The following is a 21471-nucleotide window of genomic DNA, read 5'->3' as shown; positions in this document are numbered from 1 at the left end:
TCTAGATTTTTGCTGTGTCTGAGAGTCACATATACTATTATTCCCTTAATGTTTTTCTTAACATTGACTCACTTTTTAAGAAACTTTATTTCATTGAAGTATAGTTGATTTACAATGTTGTGTTAATTTCTTCTGTACAGCAGTGATTCAGTTGTTCACACACACACACACATACATATTCTTTTTCATATTCTTTTCCATTATGGTTTATTCTAGGATATTGAATATAACTTCTGTTCTATACAGTAGGACCTTATTGTTTATTCATTCCATATATATTAGTTTGCATCTGCTAATCCCAAACGCCCAATCCATTCCTCCCTTAGTCCCCTTCTCCTTGGCAAACGCAAGTCTCTTCTCTATGACTGTGAGTCTGTTTCTGTTTCATAGATAAGTTCATTTGTGTCATATTTTAGATTCCGCATGTAAGTAATATCATATGGCATTTGTCTTACTTCAGACTTACTCTGTCTGGCTTACTTGACTTAGTATGATAATCTCTAAGTCCATCCATGTTGCTGCACCTGGCTTTATTTTGTTTTTTTCTAATGACTGAGTAGTATTCCATTGTATATATGTACCACATCTTCTTTATCCATTCATCTGTTGATGGACATTTAGGTTGTTTCCATAACTTCCTATTGTAAATAGCGCTGCTATGAACATCAGGTCATATAGCTTTTTGAATTAATGGTCTGCCCAGGAGTGGGATCGCTGGGTCACATGATATTCTGGGGCTCCCCTGGTGGCTCAGTTGGTAAAGAATCTGCCTGCAATGTGGGAGACCCAGGATGGTAGTTCTATTTTTCATTTTTTGAGGAACTTCCATACTGTTCTTCTTTTGAAGAAGGAATGAATGAATACCCGAGAAAACGGTTTTATTGTGCTAATTAGGTATTTTTTTCTCATACAGGCTGAGATACAACCTATCCATCAAAACATAAACTGTTTATCTGAGTTTCACCCAGATCAGCACATGGCCACCTGGGAGAGTGGGCCACATCCTAAAGGGAAGATTCAAAGGGGGAATTAGTTCCATCTTTGACATCTCCTGGCTGTGTGACTTGGAGCCAGGGAGTACCTCTCTGTCTCCCCACCCCATCAAGTCACTGAACATAAAGTCTGTTAAGGTCATGCACTCCTGGAATTTCCTCTGGAACCTTCTGACCAAATACTCTTTCTGTCCCTGCTGGGCAGGGAAATAGCTCCTTGTGGTGGTCTGAACCCGCTCAGGACAGTTCTGCACCTGCCCTACATTGGGCTCCTGGGACCTCCAACATTTACTTCTGTTTCTTGCCTTCTGGCCCCACCTCTTCCCATCCTTTCCAGCCTGGGTGGCAGTTGTCATGCATCTAGAGGCCAAGTAGTGTTGAGCAGGACCAGGGTCTCCTCTGCTGCAATTAGGAGTCATCCACTAGTGATGTCCATAATAATAATAATACTCTCACTGATGGGCACTTCCTCTGTGCCAGGCGCCTTGCTGACCTCCTGCACAGGTGGGACCTCAGTATAGCCTCACTGCCATCCTGGTTACAGGTACAACTTTCACGCCCCCCTATAAATATGATGCATTCGACTGAAAAGACACTTTGGGAATCTGGGGCCAGGCTGACACTCACGTGGTTCTCCCCTCTGGTTAACCTCCCAAACCTTTCCACGGTCAACACTGTTTTGCCACGTCTCTTACCTTATTCTTGCATAGTTGGTGTGGAGGATCCAGGGGCAAGAGTGTCCATCTGGCTCTGTTATATTTCATCCTGTGGGATCCAGTCCACCACTTAAGGCTGCTGAAATCTTTTTGGATCCCAACTATGTCAGCTGACATATTTCTGTCTTTCTCAATCAAGTGTCATCAGAAAATCTGGTAAGCTTGTAGTCTTTATTTTCATCCAAGTCATTGATAAAAATGTTGAATAGGAAGAGCCAAGGGAATTCTCAGAATGCTGTTAGGAAATTCCCTCTGAATCAGCAATTTATTAATTTATCGCTCTTTGAATACTGGCAGTCTACTAGCTAGTGGATCCTCCTATTTATACAGACCTGTGCTTATTTCTCCGGCTTATTCACAAGCTATCATGAGATTCCCGGGCCTGAGATTATAGGATAAGAGGGCAGGTGTGCAGTAAAGGGTTAACCTTGTCCAAATAAAGTTCTGACTCTTGCTCGGCTCCGGAGAGGTGATTTCTAAGTCCTTTGAATATGCTGCCTAAGAGTGTCTGTTTACCTGGGGACCTTGGGCCATGCTAGATGTGTATGCTTAGTTGCTCAGTTGTGTCTGACTCTTTGCGACCCCATGGACTGTAGCCTGCCAGGCTCCTCCGTCCATGGGGATTCCCCAGGCAAGAATATTGGAGTGGGTTGCCATGCCCTCCTCCAGAACTATGCAAACAATATCATTTAGGTGGGGACCTTGGATCATGTTGTGAGCTTGACCTCTGGAGGGGCTGGAGACTAAAGTCAATTGTGTCTACATGACCAAACCCCAGTGAAAACCCTGGACAACCAGCCTCAGGTGAGCTTCCCTGGTTGGCAACACTCTGCGCGGGTTGTAACCCACTGTTGCTGGGAGAAGTAAGCATGGTCCACACAATGGCCTGAATGGGCATAATTGGCCACTCGTGCCTGGTATCTCTGGGACCCTGCTCTGTGTGCCTCTTCCTTTCACTGATTTCAATCTGTATCCTTCTGCTAATAAATCATAACTGAAACAGGGCTTTCCAAGTGGCACTAGTGGTAAAGAATCCTCCTGCCAATGCAGGAGATGCAAGAGGCTTGAGTTTGATCCCTGTGTCAGGAAGATCCCCTGGAGTAGGAAATGGTAACCCCTCCTGGTATTCTTTCCTGGGAAATCCCATGGACAGAGGAGCCTGGTGGACTCCAGTCCATGAGTTGCGAAGAGTAAGACATGACTGAGCATATGAGTATAACAACCTTGTTGAGTTCTGTGAATCCTTGTTGTGAATTATGGGGCCAGGAGGTGGTGTTGGACACTTTTTGAAACTACAACAGAAATCTCTGGATTGCATTAAATGTATCTTTGTTTGAAGCCAGTGGACTGAGTTCTATCCAGGTTTCCCTAAATGCCTTCTTCAAGAGGTACAAAGTAATGAAGGAAGGCCTTTCTCTTCTGCACAAAGTAGCATCCTTGCTAACCTTCCCTGGGGTCTGACTGCCCTGTGTGAGTAACGAGCACTCATTTCAATCTTCTCTGGATGCTGTTTTGCCCAGGAGGACTCCAAGCTTGGGTATCACCTCCTGCCTTTTAGGAAAGTCTCTGCTGAAACTCGAATACTAATGGGGACATGCACACTAAGCTACTGTCGCCCATTTATACTCCAGCCGAAATTAATCAGCCCGCTCATGGAGAGTCTCATTTAGACAGAATTCAGGAGAGGGATTCAAATGGGGTCACTTTCATGTCAGTGCTAACATAAGGGCCCGTGAGCACAAAAATACCTTTAGTTCAGGTCCTCAGAGTTGTTTGCATGAATTCTCAGTACAAAGTGGCTTTTTCTCTTTTATTTAAAAACTTTTTACTGGAGTATAGTTGATTTACAATGTTGTGTAAGTTTCAGGTGGACAGCAAAATGAATCACTCCTATACATATATCCACTCTTCTTTTTTTATTTTTTTAAAGATTTTTTTTTCCCATTTAGGCTATTACAGAGCATTGACTAGAGTTCCCTGTGCTACACAGCAGGTTCTTGTTATCTATTTTATATACAGTAGTGTGTATATGTCAATCCCAATCTCTTATTCGGTCACTCATTTTTGGCTGCACTGTGTCGTCGATGCTGTGCGTGGGCTTTCTCCAGTTGCGGTGAGCGGGGGCTACTCTTTAGTTGCAGAGTGTGGGCTTCTCATTGTGGTGGCTTCTTTTGTTGCCGAGCACAGGCTCTAGGCGCGAGGGGTCAGCAGTTGTGGGGGCTTAGTTGACCCCGAGGCAAATGGGATCTTCCCAGACCAGGGGTCGGACCTGTGTCCCCTGTATTGGCAGGTGGATCCTTAACCACAGGACTACCAGAGGAATTTGGCTTTTTTCTTTAAACTATTTTTGAGATATATGTTGGTAGGGAGGACTTCTTTTTCCTCCTCCCCTTTGCTTTATCCTACAACCAATGGGCATGAATATCTGCCTTTAAGGTAATGACATGGGACAGTGCAATCCTTCCTGCATCCCTGGACCTTAAAGGATCATAGAATGTGTGCCTTGAAAAGCTTCACTCCTTATAGAAGATGGAAATCCTTCTTGTTGTTTAGTTACTAAGTTGTGTCTGACTCTTTGTGACCCCATGGACTATAACTTGCCAGGCTCCTCTGTCCATGGAATTCTCCAGGCAAGAATATTGGAGTGGGTTGCCATTTCCTTCTCCAGGGGATCTTCTCAGCTTAGGGATCAAACCCACATCTCCTGCTTGGCAGGCAAGATTCTTTATCACTGAGCCACCTGGGAAGCAGAGGGCCTTTATTTCTTCTCTCCTGTCATCAAGGTGGGGGAAGTGGAGGGATCAACTGCCCCCCTATCCCCACGCTCGATTAATGTGAGATGTTATAGTCCAGGCCCTACATGGAAGGTCTTTATATTTAAAGCCATTAAGAATGGGTTCTTGGGCTCCAAAATCACTTTGGATGGAGACTGCAGCCATGAAATTAAAAGACACTTGCTCCTTGGAAGAAAAGCTATGACAAACCTAAACAGTGAATTAAAAAGCAGAGACGTCATTTTATAAACAAAGGTGTGTATAGTCAAAGGTATGGTTTTTCCAGTAGTCATGTACGGATGTGAGAGTTGGACCATAAAGAAGGCTGAGCATTGAAGAATTGATGCTTTCAAACTGTGATGTTGGAGAAGACTCTTGAGAGTCCCTTGGACTGCAAGGAAATCAAACCAGTCAATCCTAAAGGAAATCAGTCCTGAATATTCTTTGGAAAGATTGATGCTGAAGCTGAAGCTCCAATACTTTGGCAACCTGATGTGAAGAGCTGACCCACTGGAAAAGATCCTGTTGCTAGGAAAGATTGAGGGCAGGAGGAGAAGGTGACGACAGAGGATGAGATGGTTGGATGACTCAATGGACATGAGTTTGAGCAAACTCTGGGAGATAGTGAAGGACAGGGAAGCCTGGTGTGCTGCAGTCCATGGGGTTGCAAAGAGTTGGATACAACTGAGCGACTGAACAACAAGAGTGGAAGTTTCTGGAGGGCAGAAACCACATGAATTTCATCCTTGAATCTGAGGGTGTGGCCCGGCCTAGCATGGAGAGGGAGTAACTGACGTGCTGTCTGTCTGCTGACTTGGGAACGTTTCAGCCAAGTAGGATCAGGAAATGCAGAGTCCCTTTCCTGGGTCACCACAACACGCTTGGGCAGCTGCCAGCTGGCTGCTGTGATGCGATGCTCATGAGAGCTCCCCACTCTGCCCGGGGCTGTTGGCCGCGAGCCCAGGCCCTCCTGCATAGCTGGGCTCGGGCAGGAACTTCAATGAGCTCACTCTCCAATTTCACACGTGCAAGTTGTGCTTGGAGCTTGCTGAGTACTGATGATCGGGGACAAATGTTGTCAGGCATCAAATGCACAGGCTGTCTGTGGCCATGTCATCGATGGGGTCAGAAATGGGGCTTCCTGAAAGTTTACTCCTCTAGTACTGTTGTCAATCAGCTGTGAATCTTGTGAAAATGCAGCTTCTGATTCAGGAGCTCTGGGGTGGGGTCTAACAAGCCACCAAATGATGACCTGACCACACTCTGAGGAGCCAATATCTAAAGGACTATCAGACACATGGGTATTGACATGGGGGGGGCAGGGTTTAGATGGCCAACTTGCCACTAAAACTCTTGTGACACATTCTGAGCAGAAAACATAGAAAGAAGTGATGGATCCTGCGTTGGTCTGGAGGAAACCAGCCACCAGGGCATCTACTCTCCATGAGGGAGGGGACAGGGCTTCCAGCCCACATCGCATGACTTTGATCAAGGCATTTGCAGCAGCAAGAGGCAAGATGGTATAATGGCTCCTGCTCGTGGTTTGGTGCCAGTCCACCTATAGCAGGCTGGGCATACACTCCTAAGCTCTGTTCCTGTGGCCCAGAATCTCTGTGCCTGAGTTTTCTCATTTGTAAAAGGGAGATGCAATCATAGTATCGCCTGGATCTAGTGCTAAAGAATCTGCCTGCCAGTGCAGAAGACACGGTTTTGATCCTTGGGTTAGGAAGATCCCCTGGAGTAGGAAATGGCAAGCCAGTCAAGTATGCTTGCCTGGAAACTTCCATGGACAGAGGAGCCTGGAGGGCTACAGTCCATGGGGTTGCAAAGTCGGACACGACTGAGCATGCACTGTCACTGTCTGTAGGGTCACTGTGAAAGCTGCAGATTATATAAGGGACTCAGTTGATAAAAAATGACCCAGAGCAGTTCTTTTCCTTCTCAGCCAGAACTCCAGTCCCTCAGCCTGGGACCTCAGGGGGCCCTGGGATTCTGTGCCCTGCAAGGCCACGGTTGTGCAAGCGCTCTTGGGTCTCTTGTTACCCAGGAGCCGGCAACAGACCAAAATAAAGTTGGTGGTGGGGGGGGACCAGCAGGGCGGGCCGAGCCAGCCTCTGTAGGGAGTCTGACCAGGTCAGCTGGGAATGCCTGTCAGCCTTCCAGGGTGGCTCCTGCGTGGGCCTGGAGGTGGGTGAGTGACTCACGCCGGGGGCCCTCTCTACCCCCGTGCCCAAGTGCTCCTCCCTTCCCGGGCTGGGGCTCACCTAATCCCTGCAGTGGGTGTTGGGGGACACCCACACCTGGGCCGAGGGCTAGGGTTGCAGTGTGCTCATTTCACACTCGGCAGCGTGCAGCTGAGGCCCTCTCCCCGGGCAGCGAGGTCAGCTTGGCAGACATTGCCTCTCCAGCCCCGATCTGGATCTGGCCGCAGGCAGCCGATTCCCCCGGACCCGACGAGGTGATGGCCGAACAAGAAGCCAGTGGGCTGCAGGTCCTACTGCACACGCTCCAGGTAGGCAAGAGGCCGAGGGCTGCCCAAGCTGGCCAGCCGGATCTTTGCTGTGCCGGGCCTGCCTGGGAGCCGGGGCTCTCCCCGCAGCCTGCTCTGGCCCCAGTGGCCTGGTTTGCTAACCAGCAGTAACACCCGAGTCAGCAGCAGCTCTCACCTTGAGGCTGACCTAAGTGATGCTCTGGTGTTTATATATTAAACCTGACCATGTGGATGAGTGTGCTGCTTAAATTATTGAACCTGGTGGAATTAGAGGCTCGGGCTGAAAGATCCAGGTTTGCTCGAGATGAGAAAGATGGAAAAAAAGGCTGTTTGGCAAATGCAAGCCTGTTTAATTTCTCCCTGAGCAGAACAGGAGACCCAAGGGTGGGGGCAGGTGTATAGAAGTAGGAGGAAGGGGGACGTCAGGGAAGGCCACTCTGCTGGGCTTCTGCTGAATGACCATTACCAGGTTCCCAGAGAGCGGTCCCCATCAGAATCACCTAGGATGCCTGCCCGCAGTGCATCTTCTCAGTGGGATCTGCAGGAAGGAATCACTGTCACCAGGGGCGGGGGCCTGGGGATCTGCCTTGCCTCCTATGTGATTCTGTTCACTCCTGATTTTGAGATTTATTTTGTCCCAGGGCATGGGTTTGCTAACTTGTCTGCAGACTAGAAATTCCCGGGGGCGGGAGGGGGGGGTTAAAAAAATGCGATGCCCACCCACCCAAATTCAGATTTAATTGATCTGGGGAGTGAACCCCGAGCATTGGATCTTTGAAACCCTCCCCTCCCAGGTGGTCTCAAAGTGCAGCTAAAGTCAATGAATCACTGCTCTTTAGACTTGGGTAGATGCTTGCACTGAACCGGATGCAGGGAGTGGCAGACCTCAAAGGGGCCCAAGAGATCTTCTATTCCAGGATTCTAAACCCGAAGTTCATGGACAGGCGGTGCAAGAGAATGGGCTTCAGGGACTCCATGACCCCCACCCACGGATTTAGAATGTAAATGTTTTTCACTTACATTCATTCTTCCCAGCTTTGAAAAGTTTTGTTTTCCTTGGATTCTTGAGAAAATCTGTATTCCTAAGTATAGATTTAGAGTTTGAGCAAACTCTGGGAGATAGTGAAGGACAGGGAAGGCTGGTATGCTGCAGTTTTGGGGGCTCTCAAAGAGTCAGACATGACTTAGCGACTGAACAAAATATCCCTAGAAAGTTGAAGAACCAGGAAATCCAAACTTCCAGTGCACAGTTAAGGCAACTGAGTTTCAGAAGTGAATTAGCTCCCCAAGGTCATGTAACCACTTAATAGGAGAACTGGGACTAGCACCAGAGAACTTCAGTATCCCGTGGACCAAGTGTCTTTGACTCATTCTATCCGGTGCAACAAAGGCAAGAATGCATGTGGGTTAGGAGTGTTGGTGGTGGAGTGGGCCTGAAAATAAATTTGCAGTTGGCCTGGAAGTCACTGCACGATAAACTCAATCTCCTCTCTTTCTACTGTGGGGATTTCTGATTGATATTTAGAATGATTATTCCGGATTCTCAATCATCAAAGAAAGACTGAATTATATTCATTATACCCTATGCGCACTAAGTCACTTCAGTCGTGTCTGACCCTTCGTGACCCTACAGACTGTAGCCTGCCAAGCTCCTCTGTCCATGGGATTTCTCCAGGCAAGAATACCGGAGTGGGTTGCCATGCCTGTCTCCAGGGGATCTTCCAGGGATCGAACCTGCATCCCTTGAATTGCAGGTGGGTTCTTTACCACTGAGCCACTGGGGAAGCCCTCAGTATACAGTACTTGTTCCCAATTAATCAGAACACTAAAATAACCAGAACACGTATGCCCTGTGCACTCTAGTTGATCTCAGAATCTGGTGGTGGAATTGACTTGGGTTCCTGGCCAAGCCCTGAGTCAGCCTTCTCTCCAGGTGTCTGCCAGAGTCTGGTTTCAGTCTTGAGGGTAGAAGTTAGAACTCTGGCATATTGAAAAAAAAAAGGGAGAGCGAGAGAACCCAGAACAGGTATTCCATGGAATAATGTTTCCTGATGGATTTCATGCCCCTTCTCACTCTCATCCCCATGGACTAGACCCTGAACAGTTTCTGAAAAGGGCTTATGTTTTTGATGGAGGGTTTCAGAGGTCTTAGGGATTCAAGCCAGTCCTCCTTGTGCACAAAGGTGAGAGACCGAAGCCTTTGTACGGCTTCTCAAACCTCTGCAGAAGACAGTGGTTATGTCTGAGCAGAATGTGAGATCAGAAGGTGAGTTCTCCATGTCTTTCAGGAGCACCCAGAACATTGCCAAGGGAAGGAGAAAGAGAGACCAGATGACCAGAAAGACAAAGCACAGGGGTGACCATGTCCCCATGATATGATGGGGACTTCTGCCTCCTTGGGTGACTATGACAAAATCAACTAGATCATTAAGAAATATTGGTTTTCCAGGGACTGCCCTGGTAGTTCAATAGCTAAGACTCCATGCTCCCAATGCAGGGGACCCGGGTTTGATCCCTGATCAGGGAACTAGATCCTGCATGTTGCAATGAAGACCTAGCACAGCCAAATACATACATATAAAAGAATTATCAGTGTTCTACCTATTACCTTTCCCTCTACAATAGGGAAGGGGCTAAGTCCTTTTTTTCCTACCCCAGTTTCAACACAGATTTATCTCTGCACTGAAAGGATGAGAATCAGATTTCTACCCAGACATTTTCCAAGTCCCTGACTTTTACCGTATGAGTTGAGACAGAAAATCACAAGATTGACTCACGAAGGCCTGGGTGAAAGGGAGGCGGCAGAGAACACAGGGGTGAGAGATAGGAAGAACGGGCTTCTGCCCCATTTCTGGCACTTCCCAGCTGTATATCCTTAGGCAAGACCCTCAACCTCTCTGAGTCTTGATTTCTAGATCTGTAAAAGTAGGGGGGAGCAATAAAAATACTTTCCTCAGCCCTTTGTGCCAGGATTAAGAGAACCCATTTGAAAAGTACTTATAAACTATAATCAGCAGTTCAAATGACTCTGGTTTTTATGATTTCCCCAGCTGAGGACACAGTGGAGAGGCTGGGAACATTTGCCCAGGCTTCTCCTCATCCCTCCCTGCTTGTTTCCTGGATGGGCTCCAGCACCCTTGGAAAAAAAGGATGGTGTCTCGTCCATCCTGCTCTCGTTTCTCTGTGTGGTTTGAGCTAATGGGGAAGATGGGGAGCTGCCAGGGTAACAGGATGTGGGCGCCAGGCCAGCCCCGAAGCCGGGAGCCCTCACCCGGCGATGTCCCACAGGATGCCAATTAAGTACCTTATCAAAACATGAAAAGTGTGCAATGTTTTGGTCAACTCTGACACACTCTGAGCTGTGATATGGGCACATTTTTTGCTGTTTGCATTTGCACTTTATTATTTCATGTTATAGCTGCTCAGACCAAATCCCAGGTCTGCATCTCGGCCAAAATGTGCATAGTGAAGCTCCTCTTCTCGACTGGGGCTCAGGAACTTTATCTATTATGGATTGTGAATGAGGTTGCTGCATGTGCGGTTTCCAGTCTTGAATGAGCATCAGGCTCAGATAATAGAAAGCCTGGAGGGGGTGACAACTGCACTTTTCCCTTGGACTTCTTCCTTCAAGGATTATTTCTGAGACAACAGGTGATTTCAGCCTCTGGGCTGCAAAGAAGGGATGGGTGGGAAAATGATGACTGATACGTTTCATTCACAGCACTTGGGGGTTTTGTTTCCAAAACACATGTTTAAAAATTTCTAGAATTCTCCACGGAGGGTGTAGAAATATCCATCTATTGTACAGCCATAGGGCCAGGTGTGGCGGAAACTGAGCTTTCCCCTTGGACATCAACAGAAGGTTTTGGAAAAATCATGAGACGAAGTTTCCTTTTAGATAACAAGCATCGCGTCTTCCCTGAATATCCAGTCAGGAGGAGTCTCTTCTCTCAAATTCCTTACCATGGCATTCATTACACACAAACTTTCTTCCAATTGTTCCTCTAGAACATTGTATTTTCATTGAAAAATGGGTCAAATTTCAGCAGAAGAAATTGGTGCAGTTAAGAGGGTGATGAGGATCCCCAGGGATCTTTCTCATGGCAGCAAAATGTGAAGAGTATTCAGTATTTGCCACGACACTGAATTTGATTAAAACAGAAAATCTGAGAAGGGGAAGAGAGGATATTGACATGGGAGTTTGCTCAAACGCTTGAGAGTCTTCAGTAGCAAGCTTCAGATCTAATCATGCCCTTGGCAATGACTGCTTATCCATAAAGGTAGGTGATGGGGACTCCAGGACATTCAGCTAAGGGGACAGTGGTACAGCTCTTTGGATGGGGACATTAGCCATGACTGTATCTCTGCTTTTTACTGCCAAGTAATGTGATGTGTGGGCTTCCCTGGTGTCTCAACAGGTAAAGAGCCCACCTGCCAATAGAAGATACAAGACACTCAGGTTTGATCTCTGGGTCTGGAAGATCTCCTGGAGGAGGACATGGCAACCCACTCCAGTATTCTTGCCTGGAGAATCCCATGGACAGAGGGGTCTGGCAGGCTACAGTCCACAGGATCGAAAAGAGTTGGATACAACTAAGTGTGCAAGCACGCACACATGCACGCCCTGTGATGTGTTCCTCACAACCTCCCCATCGCTGACCTGACTTTTATCCTGGTCCTCTTCTTATCCATCCCCTCCCTTTAGCCCTTTCTTATCACTTAACTCAAACTTGCATCTCACCCCATCCTGAGCCACTGTGCATCTCTAATCCCCCTCCAGGGAGAAGGTCAGAGATGGATTATGGCTCAGGGATTGGTGAAGCTGCATTGTTTAAACTTTTTTTTTTTTAATTTGAAAGGAGCAAAAATTATTTTAGAGGCAGCATTCAATGTCCTTGTGTCAAAACAGTTCTGATAACACGGCATTAAAAGGACCAGTGGATGCTAAGTCACTCAGCCGCGTCCAACTCTTTGCATCCTGTGGACTGTAGCCCACCAGGCTCCTCTGTCCACTTCTCCAGGCAAGAACACTGGGGTGGGTTGCCATGGCCTCCTCCAGGGGATCTTCCCAACCCAGGGATCAAATGCACATCTCTTACATCTCCTTCATTGGCAGGCGGATTTGTTACCACTAGCGAGTTGAGTCCAAAAGTCCCATCCTCACTTTTGGTAATTGAGAGCTCCCCCCCAACTCCCACTGAACCCAGACTCTGGATCCAACTTCCTCCCTGAGCATCTACCTCCCCAAGGCAGCAGGTGAAGGACAGAAGGCCTGCATGGCTTTGAGGTGTAATTGAAAATTTCCCCTTGCTGGTGACATGTTGAAGCTAATGGCCAACAGAGAGACCCACATTTACGCCACAAGTGGCAACTTTTACTGGCAACATTACTCCACAATTCACTCAGTTACGAAAATGAGAACCCTTCTTATGGAAGTCAAACACAGTCTGGATTTGAGCCCTGGGAGCTGGGGAAGCATGCAACCAGGGAAGAGAAGTTGGTCTGGGTGACCGATCACTGTACCGTACCTTAAGTGTGGGGGAAGGCAGCTATGAATCAAACAGACAAGGTACTTCTTCATATTTCAGAAATAGGCACTTGGAAAAGCATCCTCTTGGGTGTGAGCTCCATATCCTTTTGCCGGATCTGAAATGAAGGAAGTTGAAGTTTTGTGGGATCTGTGCTTTTTCACCAAGAGAATAGTGCATGGTTCCTTCAAAGCAAGGGGTCTGCAAATCAGGTTCTTGAGAGAGAAAAGGATGTGTAGGGTGAAGGAGAAATCGATAGCAGAGATGCCAGGAATACAAGAATGAGGAGAACAAAGGGTGTGGAAGAAGACAGAGCATCCTGGGTCCTCTATACCCTTGCCCTAACTTGCTTCATTCATATTTGTTAGTTGAAAATGACTTGAGATGCTTCGCACTGTAGTTGTTCAGTTGCTAAGTTGTGTCCAACTCTTTGTGACCCCATGGACTGCAGCATGCCAAGGCTTCCCTGTCCTTCAAATCTCCCAGAGTTTGCTCAAACTCATGTTAAGTCAGTGATGCCATCCAGCCATCTCATCCTCTGTCACCCCCTTCTCCTTCTGCCTTCATTCTTTCCCAGCATCAGGATCTTTTGCAATGAGTTGGTCCTTCGCATCAGGTGACCAAAGTATTAAAGCTTCAGCATCAGTCCTTTTAATGAATATCCATGGTTGATTTCCTTTAGGATTGATTGGTTTGATCTCCTGGCTGTTCAGGGCTTTCAAACTGTGGTGCTAGAGAAGACTCTTGCATGGAGAGACTTTGTCAAACTCAGGTTTTTATGTGTCTAATTTCCTCTACTTGGTCCCTTGAATTATAATAGTTAAAATAATAATGAACATTTATTAAACATTTATTTCTACATGTAAGGAGCTGTGCAAAGTCCTTCACAGGCGCCATCTCGTTTAATCCTTACAACAACCCTATGAGTTGGGTGGTATTGGTGTCTGCATTGTAAAGCTTTCAAAGGGGAGGTTGGAGATGTTAATACATTTCTCATAGTCACGCAGTGAGTGAGTGGCAGAGCTGGAATTTGAGCAGAGGGAATCTGACACCAATGGATGTGCTCTTGCCAGGTGTCTTTGCTCTCTGAGGAGAAACAGGGCCATTGAGAAGATTCAGAAGAGATTTTCCCAGGTGGTAGATTTCTGCAGAGGAGAAAGGAGGTGCCCCTCCCTTTGGCACATCTGGTGAAGACAGCAGCTGTGCCCACAGTCCTGGCAGGACTGGCTAAGAAGGCAGAGAACAGGTGCCTAGAGTGGGTGTCTGCAAACTTTGAAGGGTCTAATAGCAAAGTTTTTAGGCTTTTCAGGCCACATGATCTTTGTCATAGTTGTTCAGCCCTGCCACTGTAGTTGTAGACAGTATGGAAAAGAATGGGCTCTCTTGCAGTAAGATTTATGCACAAAAAACAGGGAATGGGCTGGTCTTGGCTGTTGTGATAGATGGTGGACCCCTGGCTGGAGGTCCTTTGGGCCCAAGCAGGGTGTAGGTCGGGGTGGGAGAGGGGACAGAAAGCAAGAGGTGGAGCATCAGGGGCCTGTTTGGACTGTCTGCTATCAAGTGGGAACTTCCTTTGTGTGCATGGACATCCTCTTCAACTTCTAGGCTGTCCTCCTTGCAAAGACAGCACAGAAAATGATGCTCTGAGTTCCTCTGGGGGTAAGTCTTACAGAATCTGAAATGCACACTTCAGAATGTCATTTCCTGCTGCTGCTGCCTGCAGTTTTCTAAGTACCGGTGGAGACAGTGATTGTGTCTATTAATCCTTCAAGGAGGGCTTTCAGGGCATTTTAGCAGCACTTAACATAAATGACACTGGTTTGTTCCCTGGGTCAGGAACATCCCTTGGAGGAGGGCATGGTAGCCCACTCCAGTATTCTTGCCTGGAGAATCCCCTGGACAGAAGACCCTGGTGGGCTACAGTCCACGGAGTTGCACAGAGTTGGATATGACTGAAGCTGACTTAGCACATTGCACCAGTGTAATAGGTAATTGTCTTGCAGATATTGTTTGCATTCAACAGCACTCCCAGCACAAGACATGTTCAGTTAAGCACTTCTTAGACTGGTTTCCACAGAACACCAGCGTTCTCTGGGATGCCTATGAGTGTTCCACTCACAAAAGTTCTTGTTGACAGATGGATTGGAGATGTCGGGATAAATAAACTTATTAGAATTGCTTACTGAAAGCTTTTCAAACACTTATGTCCTACAGTTCTCAGTTTAAATTTCTTTTACTCAGAGAGGAATACTCTAACAGCTCAATGTTCCTGACAGCCCAATGAACTGGGCTCTGAGTCCCACCTCCCTAGTTTGACTCTGCTTAGAACTTGCCACTTCCTGACGCTTGTCTGTACCTTCTCTCCCTTCTTCCACCAGGGTAGAGATGTCATCTGTCTTGTTCACCTTTATCCTTACTACCTAAAGCACTCTCTAGGACATAGTAGATGCTCAATAAATATTTATTGATTGAATAATAAGATGAATGTGCATGGTAAATTATCAAGTTGGCGATATAATATAAAGCATTTCTAACCCATCTTACAGATGGGATTTTTTTAAACTTTTATTTTGTATTGGAGTATAGCCAGTTAACAGTATTGTGATAGTTTCAGGTGGACAGCAAAGGAACTCAGCCGTATACATACATGTATCTATTCTCCCCCAAACTCCCCTGCCATTTTCAGGCTGCCACATAACATTGAGCAGAGTTCCATGTGCTATACAATAGGTCCTTGCTGGTTATCCATTTTAATCATAGCAATGTGTACATATTGACCCAAACTCCCTAATTTTCCCTTCTCCCAGAGATGTAATAATTTTTTATAGCAAATACCCACTAGTATTCCATCTCACAGAACATTAGGTGTTTCTTTCTTTCTTTCTTTTTTTTTTTTTCTGGCTGAACCACCTGGCATGTGGAATCTTAGTTCCCTGACCATGGGTCAAACCTGAATCTGCCTGCAATGAGGGAGACCCTGGTTTGATCCCTGGGTCAGGAAGATCCCCTGGAGCAGGGAACAGCAAACCACTCCAGTATTCTCACCTGGAGAATTCCATGGACAGAGGAGCCATGAGGTCTCAAAGAGTCAGACACGACTGAACAATTAACATTTTCACTTTTCTTTCACTTTCCCTGCAGTGAAAGACCAGTCTTAACCACTGGGCCACCAGGGAAGTCCCTCAAAGGACATTAAGAACCCATGGAACACATTTGGGAAAGAATGGTTTTAGACCCATGCCATGTTATATCACTGCTGGTCTTTGAGGGTTGAATTTCTCCAAATCTTGAAACTAACTTCTGGCATGTTGAAACATTTCTAATCCAAGTTGATATGAAGTTAGTTCTATTGGAGACCTAGGGTCACTCTTCTGCTTGGTGAATTCTACTAGCTGATGACTATCCAACCTGTCTGTAGGCCTTGAATTGACACGACTTCTAATCCTTACTTGATTGGGAAGGAGAATATAAGTGACAGATGTGGAGGTTTAGAAAAAAGGTTCTTCCTAGAGTCTCATGAGAGCCACTCTGCTTCTGATCAGGAGGCCAAATGGCAATAAGTATGGCATTAGGTTTCAGATGAAAGGCAGGGTCAGATTTCAGAGTCAGGCTATCTGATGAAACCTTCCCTAGGGCGCTTGGAGAGATGGAAGCTTCTTCAATAAATGGTCAGTAATGAATTCTCCCTCTACCCTTAAAAAATCCCAAACCCAACGTATGTTAACACCTCTATCTTCGGATCCCACCAATCAGTACAGCCCAAAGCCCTACATGTCTGGCCCATAAGCACCCTTATCCCACTCCTCTTAAAACTCAAATTAATTCGAGAAACCCCACAACAATGAAGATATTTTTTACATATCACAATAGGTAGATTAAGAAGAGGCTATAAGAAAAGCCTGTTTTCTCCTTTACTTTCATTATTAAATCATAAAATATATATTACATGTCCTAAAGGAAAAAAAAATTCCCCAAATGATAGCTAAAATTTTAGACTCAGGAAGAGGCTAAAATGATATTTGGATAGGTATTATTTGAAAATGGATATTAAAATTCAAGAAGTGTTTTTGCCATGAGCCACTCACACTTGTTGAGCACTTACTATGTGCCAGTCTAAGCATTTGACATGTGTTATCTCATGTAGTCACCACAATGATCCTATGTGGTAGGTCCGACTGTTATCTCCATTTTACAGATGAGGAACCCAAGGTGCCCAAGATAACACAGCCTTTAAGTAGCCGGGTCAGGATGTGAACTCAGACACAGTCTGACTTGAGTTTGCTTACTGCTCATTGCTATTATGCATCAGGCTACAGAGTTTCTTTTCCTTTTACCTGCCCTTTTTACCACTAAATGTTTTTTCCTGATTAAAGAAAGTAATACAAGCTCATGATTATAAAATTTTAATTAAAATACAGATATAAATTTCAGGGAATAAGAATCACCCCCTCAAATCCTGCTCTCTAAGACAACCACACAAGGGTCTGCTGTGTATTCTTTTTGTGTTTACATACATATAGCGATATGTGTATTTGTATAACTATGTCTATGTGTGTGTGTCATTTTAGCACACTATTATTCAATTTGCTTTTCCTAAATATCAGTATAACTGTACATCTTTCAAGTCAGCATGTATGACCCAACTCAATCTTTTGTGGTAGTTGCAAAGAACTTTAGTATATATATGTACTATAGCTTAAATAGAAGTACATTTTCTTCTAGTGTTTCACTTAAATTTGACTTGCTTTCTGTTTTGTTTTTATATTTGATGTTGTGTTACATTTTAATCATCAACTTTATCAAAATTTTCAAACTTTTCTTTCATGAATTTTTTTGGCCATGAAATATTTTCCCCAGGATCTGTTATACTTAGTGGTGTTTGAATTTAACTCCATACCATTCTCTTTCTTGTAGGTCTCATTGCTTTCACAGGGCTTCTCTGCCATACCACACTTCACCAGGAAGTGGCAACAGTAAACAGATTTATATCCTTAAAATTTCTTTTACTGGAAGATGCCAGTTCCGTAACATCTGATAGAGCTCTGCTTGATAATTGAAAATTTTACATTTGACATAAATGTTTATTTAAGGTAAACATGTGTAGGTTCCTTCGCTGGGCTTCAGGTGGCCAGAGTTGATTTTGGACCCAGCCACTGTCTTTCTGTTTGACTTGAATCCCTGGGCCAGAATCCTCTGTTTTGTTTTCAGACTTAAGTGCTAGGAGATGTGCCCAGAAAATATCATCTGTTTCCTTGGTATTTTATGACTCTCTTGTTAATGGTTCATTCATGGATTGAATGCTTCCCTTGTGCCAGAGGCTGTGCTAGGTAGTGGGTGGCAAGGTTCAAGAATCTTATTAGTCAGACACTTTCCTACTGAAATTCTTCCAAATGTTAATGACTAATGTCAGGAAGAAAGAGATCCGGAATACTGCAGTCACACCTGCCCTCCTTCCCTCCACGGACCATTTTATTCTGTGGTGACTGGCTGAGAGCACAGTATTATCATTACTCCAAGTCCTTGGGGGAAGATCTGAAGGTTCAGCAGCTGTAACATGTTTAGCTATGCCTATGTACTTACGTTAATTCATATGTGGTCATTTTTTAAAAAATTGCAGGGTCATAATTCAAACCTTTACTTCCTTTTTTTTTTCTCTTCCAGTGAGTAGGGTGTCACAGATGCCCCCTTTTGTTTTGGCTACTCCCCACGGAATCTAGGATCTTAGTTCCCCAGCCAAGGGTTGAACCCGCGCTTCCTGCAGTGGAGTCCCAATCACTGGACCAGGGGAGTTCCATAGTTTCCTTTTTGGTGCCACTGAAAGCTAAAGGACACTTTTTCCAGCTAAACACACAGACAGATTTTTGTGAACAATTTCAATGTAATAAGCTACACCATAGGGTTTCACTGTCTCAGGGTATTTACTTGGGTTTTTTTTTTTTTTTTTTTTTTGCATGGAATGGAGCTTTTTAAAGTTGGAATAGTAGAAGTCAGTTCTTGTCACATAAAGCAAACCCCACAAATCTGTCCAGTTGTGACTGATCTTTTATGCCTCTAACCTGGGCACAATAAATTCTTTTTCTGTGAAATAATAAATTATCATACTTTGCAAGCCACATATTATATCTGTTTACTGTATGAAATAATGTGTGCATTGATTTGACGGCAGGGAAAAGACTCTAATGTACGTTTTCTAGACTTTCAATCAGATTAACTTTTGCCTACCAAGTTTCTATACAGAAGAGAAGAATGTACTCTTTGTCTTCCCTCTTTGGACTTGACTGAATTTATTTTATTTTATTTATTTTTAATTGGAGGATAATCACTTTGCAATGTTGTATTAGTTTCTGCTGTACAGCAACATGAATCAGCTATAAGTATACATATATCCCCTTCCCTCTTGAATCTTCCTCCTCCCCCAACCCCATCCCACCCCTCTAGGTTGTCACAGAGCACTGGGCTGGGCTGAACTCCCTGTGTTATACATCAACTTACCACTAGATATCTGTTTTACATATGGTAATGTATATGTTTCCATGCTACTCTGTCAATTCAGCCCACCCTCTCCTTCCCCTGCTGTGTTTACAAGTCTATTCTATATGTCTGTGTCTTTCTTTATTGCTGCCCAGCAAAAAGGTTCATCAGTACCATTTTCTAGAGTCCATATATATGCGCTAATATATGATATTTGTGTTTATCTTTCTGATTTACTTCACTTTGTGTAACAGTCTCTAGGTTCATCCACCTCAGTTCAACTGACTCAAATTCATTCCTTCTTGTGGCTGAGTAATAGTCCATTGTATACATGCACCATGAATTCTTTATCTATTCATCTGTTGATGGACATCTAGGTTGCTTCCATGTCCTGGCTATTCTAAATAGCGCTGCAATGAACATTGGGGTACATATGCTTTTTGAATTTTGGTTTTCTCAGGTATATGCCCAGTAGTGGGATTTACAGTAAAGAATCAGACGGTAAAGAATCTGCCTGCAATGCAGGAGACCTGAGTTCAGTCCTTGGGTCAGGAAGATCTCCTGGAGAAGGAAATGGCTACCCACTCCAGTATTCTTGCCTGGGGAATTTCATAGACAGAAGAACCTGGCGGGCTACAGTCCACGGAGTCACAAAGGGTTGGACATGACTGAGTGACTAAAAACAGCAACAAAATGGTAGTTTTATTCCTAGTTTTTAAAGGAATCTCCACACTGTTCTCCATAGTGGCTGTATCAATTTAAATTCCCACCAACAGCACACATTTTCTCCACATCCTCTTCAGCATTTATTGCATGTAGATTTTTTGATGACGGCTATTCTGATTGGTGTGAAATGATACCTCATTGTAGTTTTGATTTGCATTTCTCTACTAATGAGTGAAGTTGAGCATCTTCATGTGTTTACTGGCCATCTTTCTTTTTTGGAGAAATGTCTGTTTAGGTCTTCTGCCCATTTTTTGACTGGATTGTTTGTTTTTTTGATATTGAGCTGCATGAGCTAATAAATTATTTTTATCTCCACATTCCAACTTTGTCTTGAACATCTTTCATATCTGATCTATACTTGTGAAAATTATAAGTACTTTTGATGGATCAACTGTAATGTTACTTTTCAAAGAAAGCCTCTTTTGATAAATTGTATAGATGATACTTACTTTCTCTTCTGAAGTAGCATCTAAGAATTTGTACCTTTCTCTTAAATCATCCATGCTTTGCTTTGTCATAAGTTGTTCTTTATTTTTCAAGAGACCTTTACTGGGTAGGGAGCATCCCAAAATAAATATGACATGGTCTTTGTCCTCACAGAACTCACTGTATCTAGAGGAACAAGATAGACATCTGAGATTCTCCTGAAAATTACAGACCCTTTCTTTAGATAATCATACATATGCGATTTAACTAAGCATTTAAATCTTAGATTTGCCCACAGTTTGAATACGAATCTATGCCATGTGATTGCTCGGTTTGACATATCAGTAAATAATTATAAAGTACTATTATAAATGAAGATATAGCAACATGCCCAGGGAATTCCCTGGCAGTTGAGTTGTCAGAACTCTGCTCTCACTGCCAAGGGCCTGGATTGAATACCAGGTCAGGGAACACAAACAGAACATTGCATCCAAAACACAAACAAACAAAACCAAACCAAAAAATCACAAACAAAACAAAAACAACATGTGAAGTGTGTTATTCTTGGAAGAAAAGAAATTTCAAACACTCTCCAATCTTCTACGATCTTCTCTTCCTGAGTAATAGATTGATTAGATAATTCAGACCAACCCTTGAGTTGGAGACAGTTAAAAAGACAGATAAAATATAAATAATTTTTAATAAAAAGCATCCATGTTCTAATGAAATAATGAACATTTAATGATCTGAGGTCAGAAGAGGTGGGAAATCCAGAGAGATGAGTGAAACTCTGGCACGTCTGCCCTGGAGGCATTCACTATTTGAAGGCATGGCTGGAAAAATTAAGCTGTATGTTCTGTAGTCTTGCATGTCTAGGAGAACAGGAGTTGGAATATAGGGCTTACCAAGAATAGGCATCCTGGTAAACTACTCTCTGCTTTTGGGCTGAGACCTGAAGGGATGCTCACTAGAAATAAAGGTGAGTCATACACAAACTAACCTTCACATTGAGCCATTCCTCAACTCACCTGGGTGGTCCAGAAAATCCTAAGACTTGAACAGGCGGTCTCAGATTCCTGGAGCTTCCAGGTGCCTGGGAGTAGCAAATTAAAATCCCCATCAGTGGAAGAAAATATCATACTGGGCTTTACATTAATTCTACAAATAATTTGGAAACCAGGGTCAAGGGAAGATAAATCAATGTGAGTAACCACCAGCAGAAACAGGGAATTATATTCAATATCCTGTGATAGACCATAATGGAAAAAAAAAAAGAATGTTTATATGTGTTTAACTGAGTCACTTTGCTGTACAGCAGAGATTGGTACAGCATTGTAAATCAACTGT

General features: G+C 44.4%; 1 protein-coding gene across 3 annotated transcripts in view; it reads left to right on the top strand.

Annotated features, from left to right (window-relative positions):
* Positions 1-6582: 6582 nt before the first annotated feature.
* The window catches only part of AGBL1 (AGBL carboxypeptidase 1), an 867141-nt gene continuing 852252 nt past the window's right edge, over positions 6583-21471 (top strand). Inside the window, exon 1 of one of the 3 annotated variants that reach the window (XM_081550444.1) lies at positions 6583-6994. In XM_081550444.1, the coding sequence (XP_081406570.1) occupies positions 6944-6994 (51 nt within the window). In that variant the 5' untranslated portion in view covers positions 6583-6943. The remainder of the gene's footprint in view (positions 6995-21471) is intronic. The other 2 variants (XM_081550439.1, XM_081550438.1) reach the window with 2 other exon arrangements.

Source organism: Giraffa tippelskirchi, chromosome 12 (genome assembly GCF_054371585.1).
Source record: "Giraffa tippelskirchi isolate mGirTip1 chromosome 12, T2T-mGirTip1v1.2.pri, whole genome shotgun sequence".
NCBI lineage: Eukaryota > Metazoa > Chordata > Mammalia > Artiodactyla > Giraffidae > Giraffa > Giraffa tippelskirchi.
The sequence above is the reverse complement of the archived record's forward strand: the minus strand, read 5'-3'. Positions and strand labels throughout refer to the sequence as shown.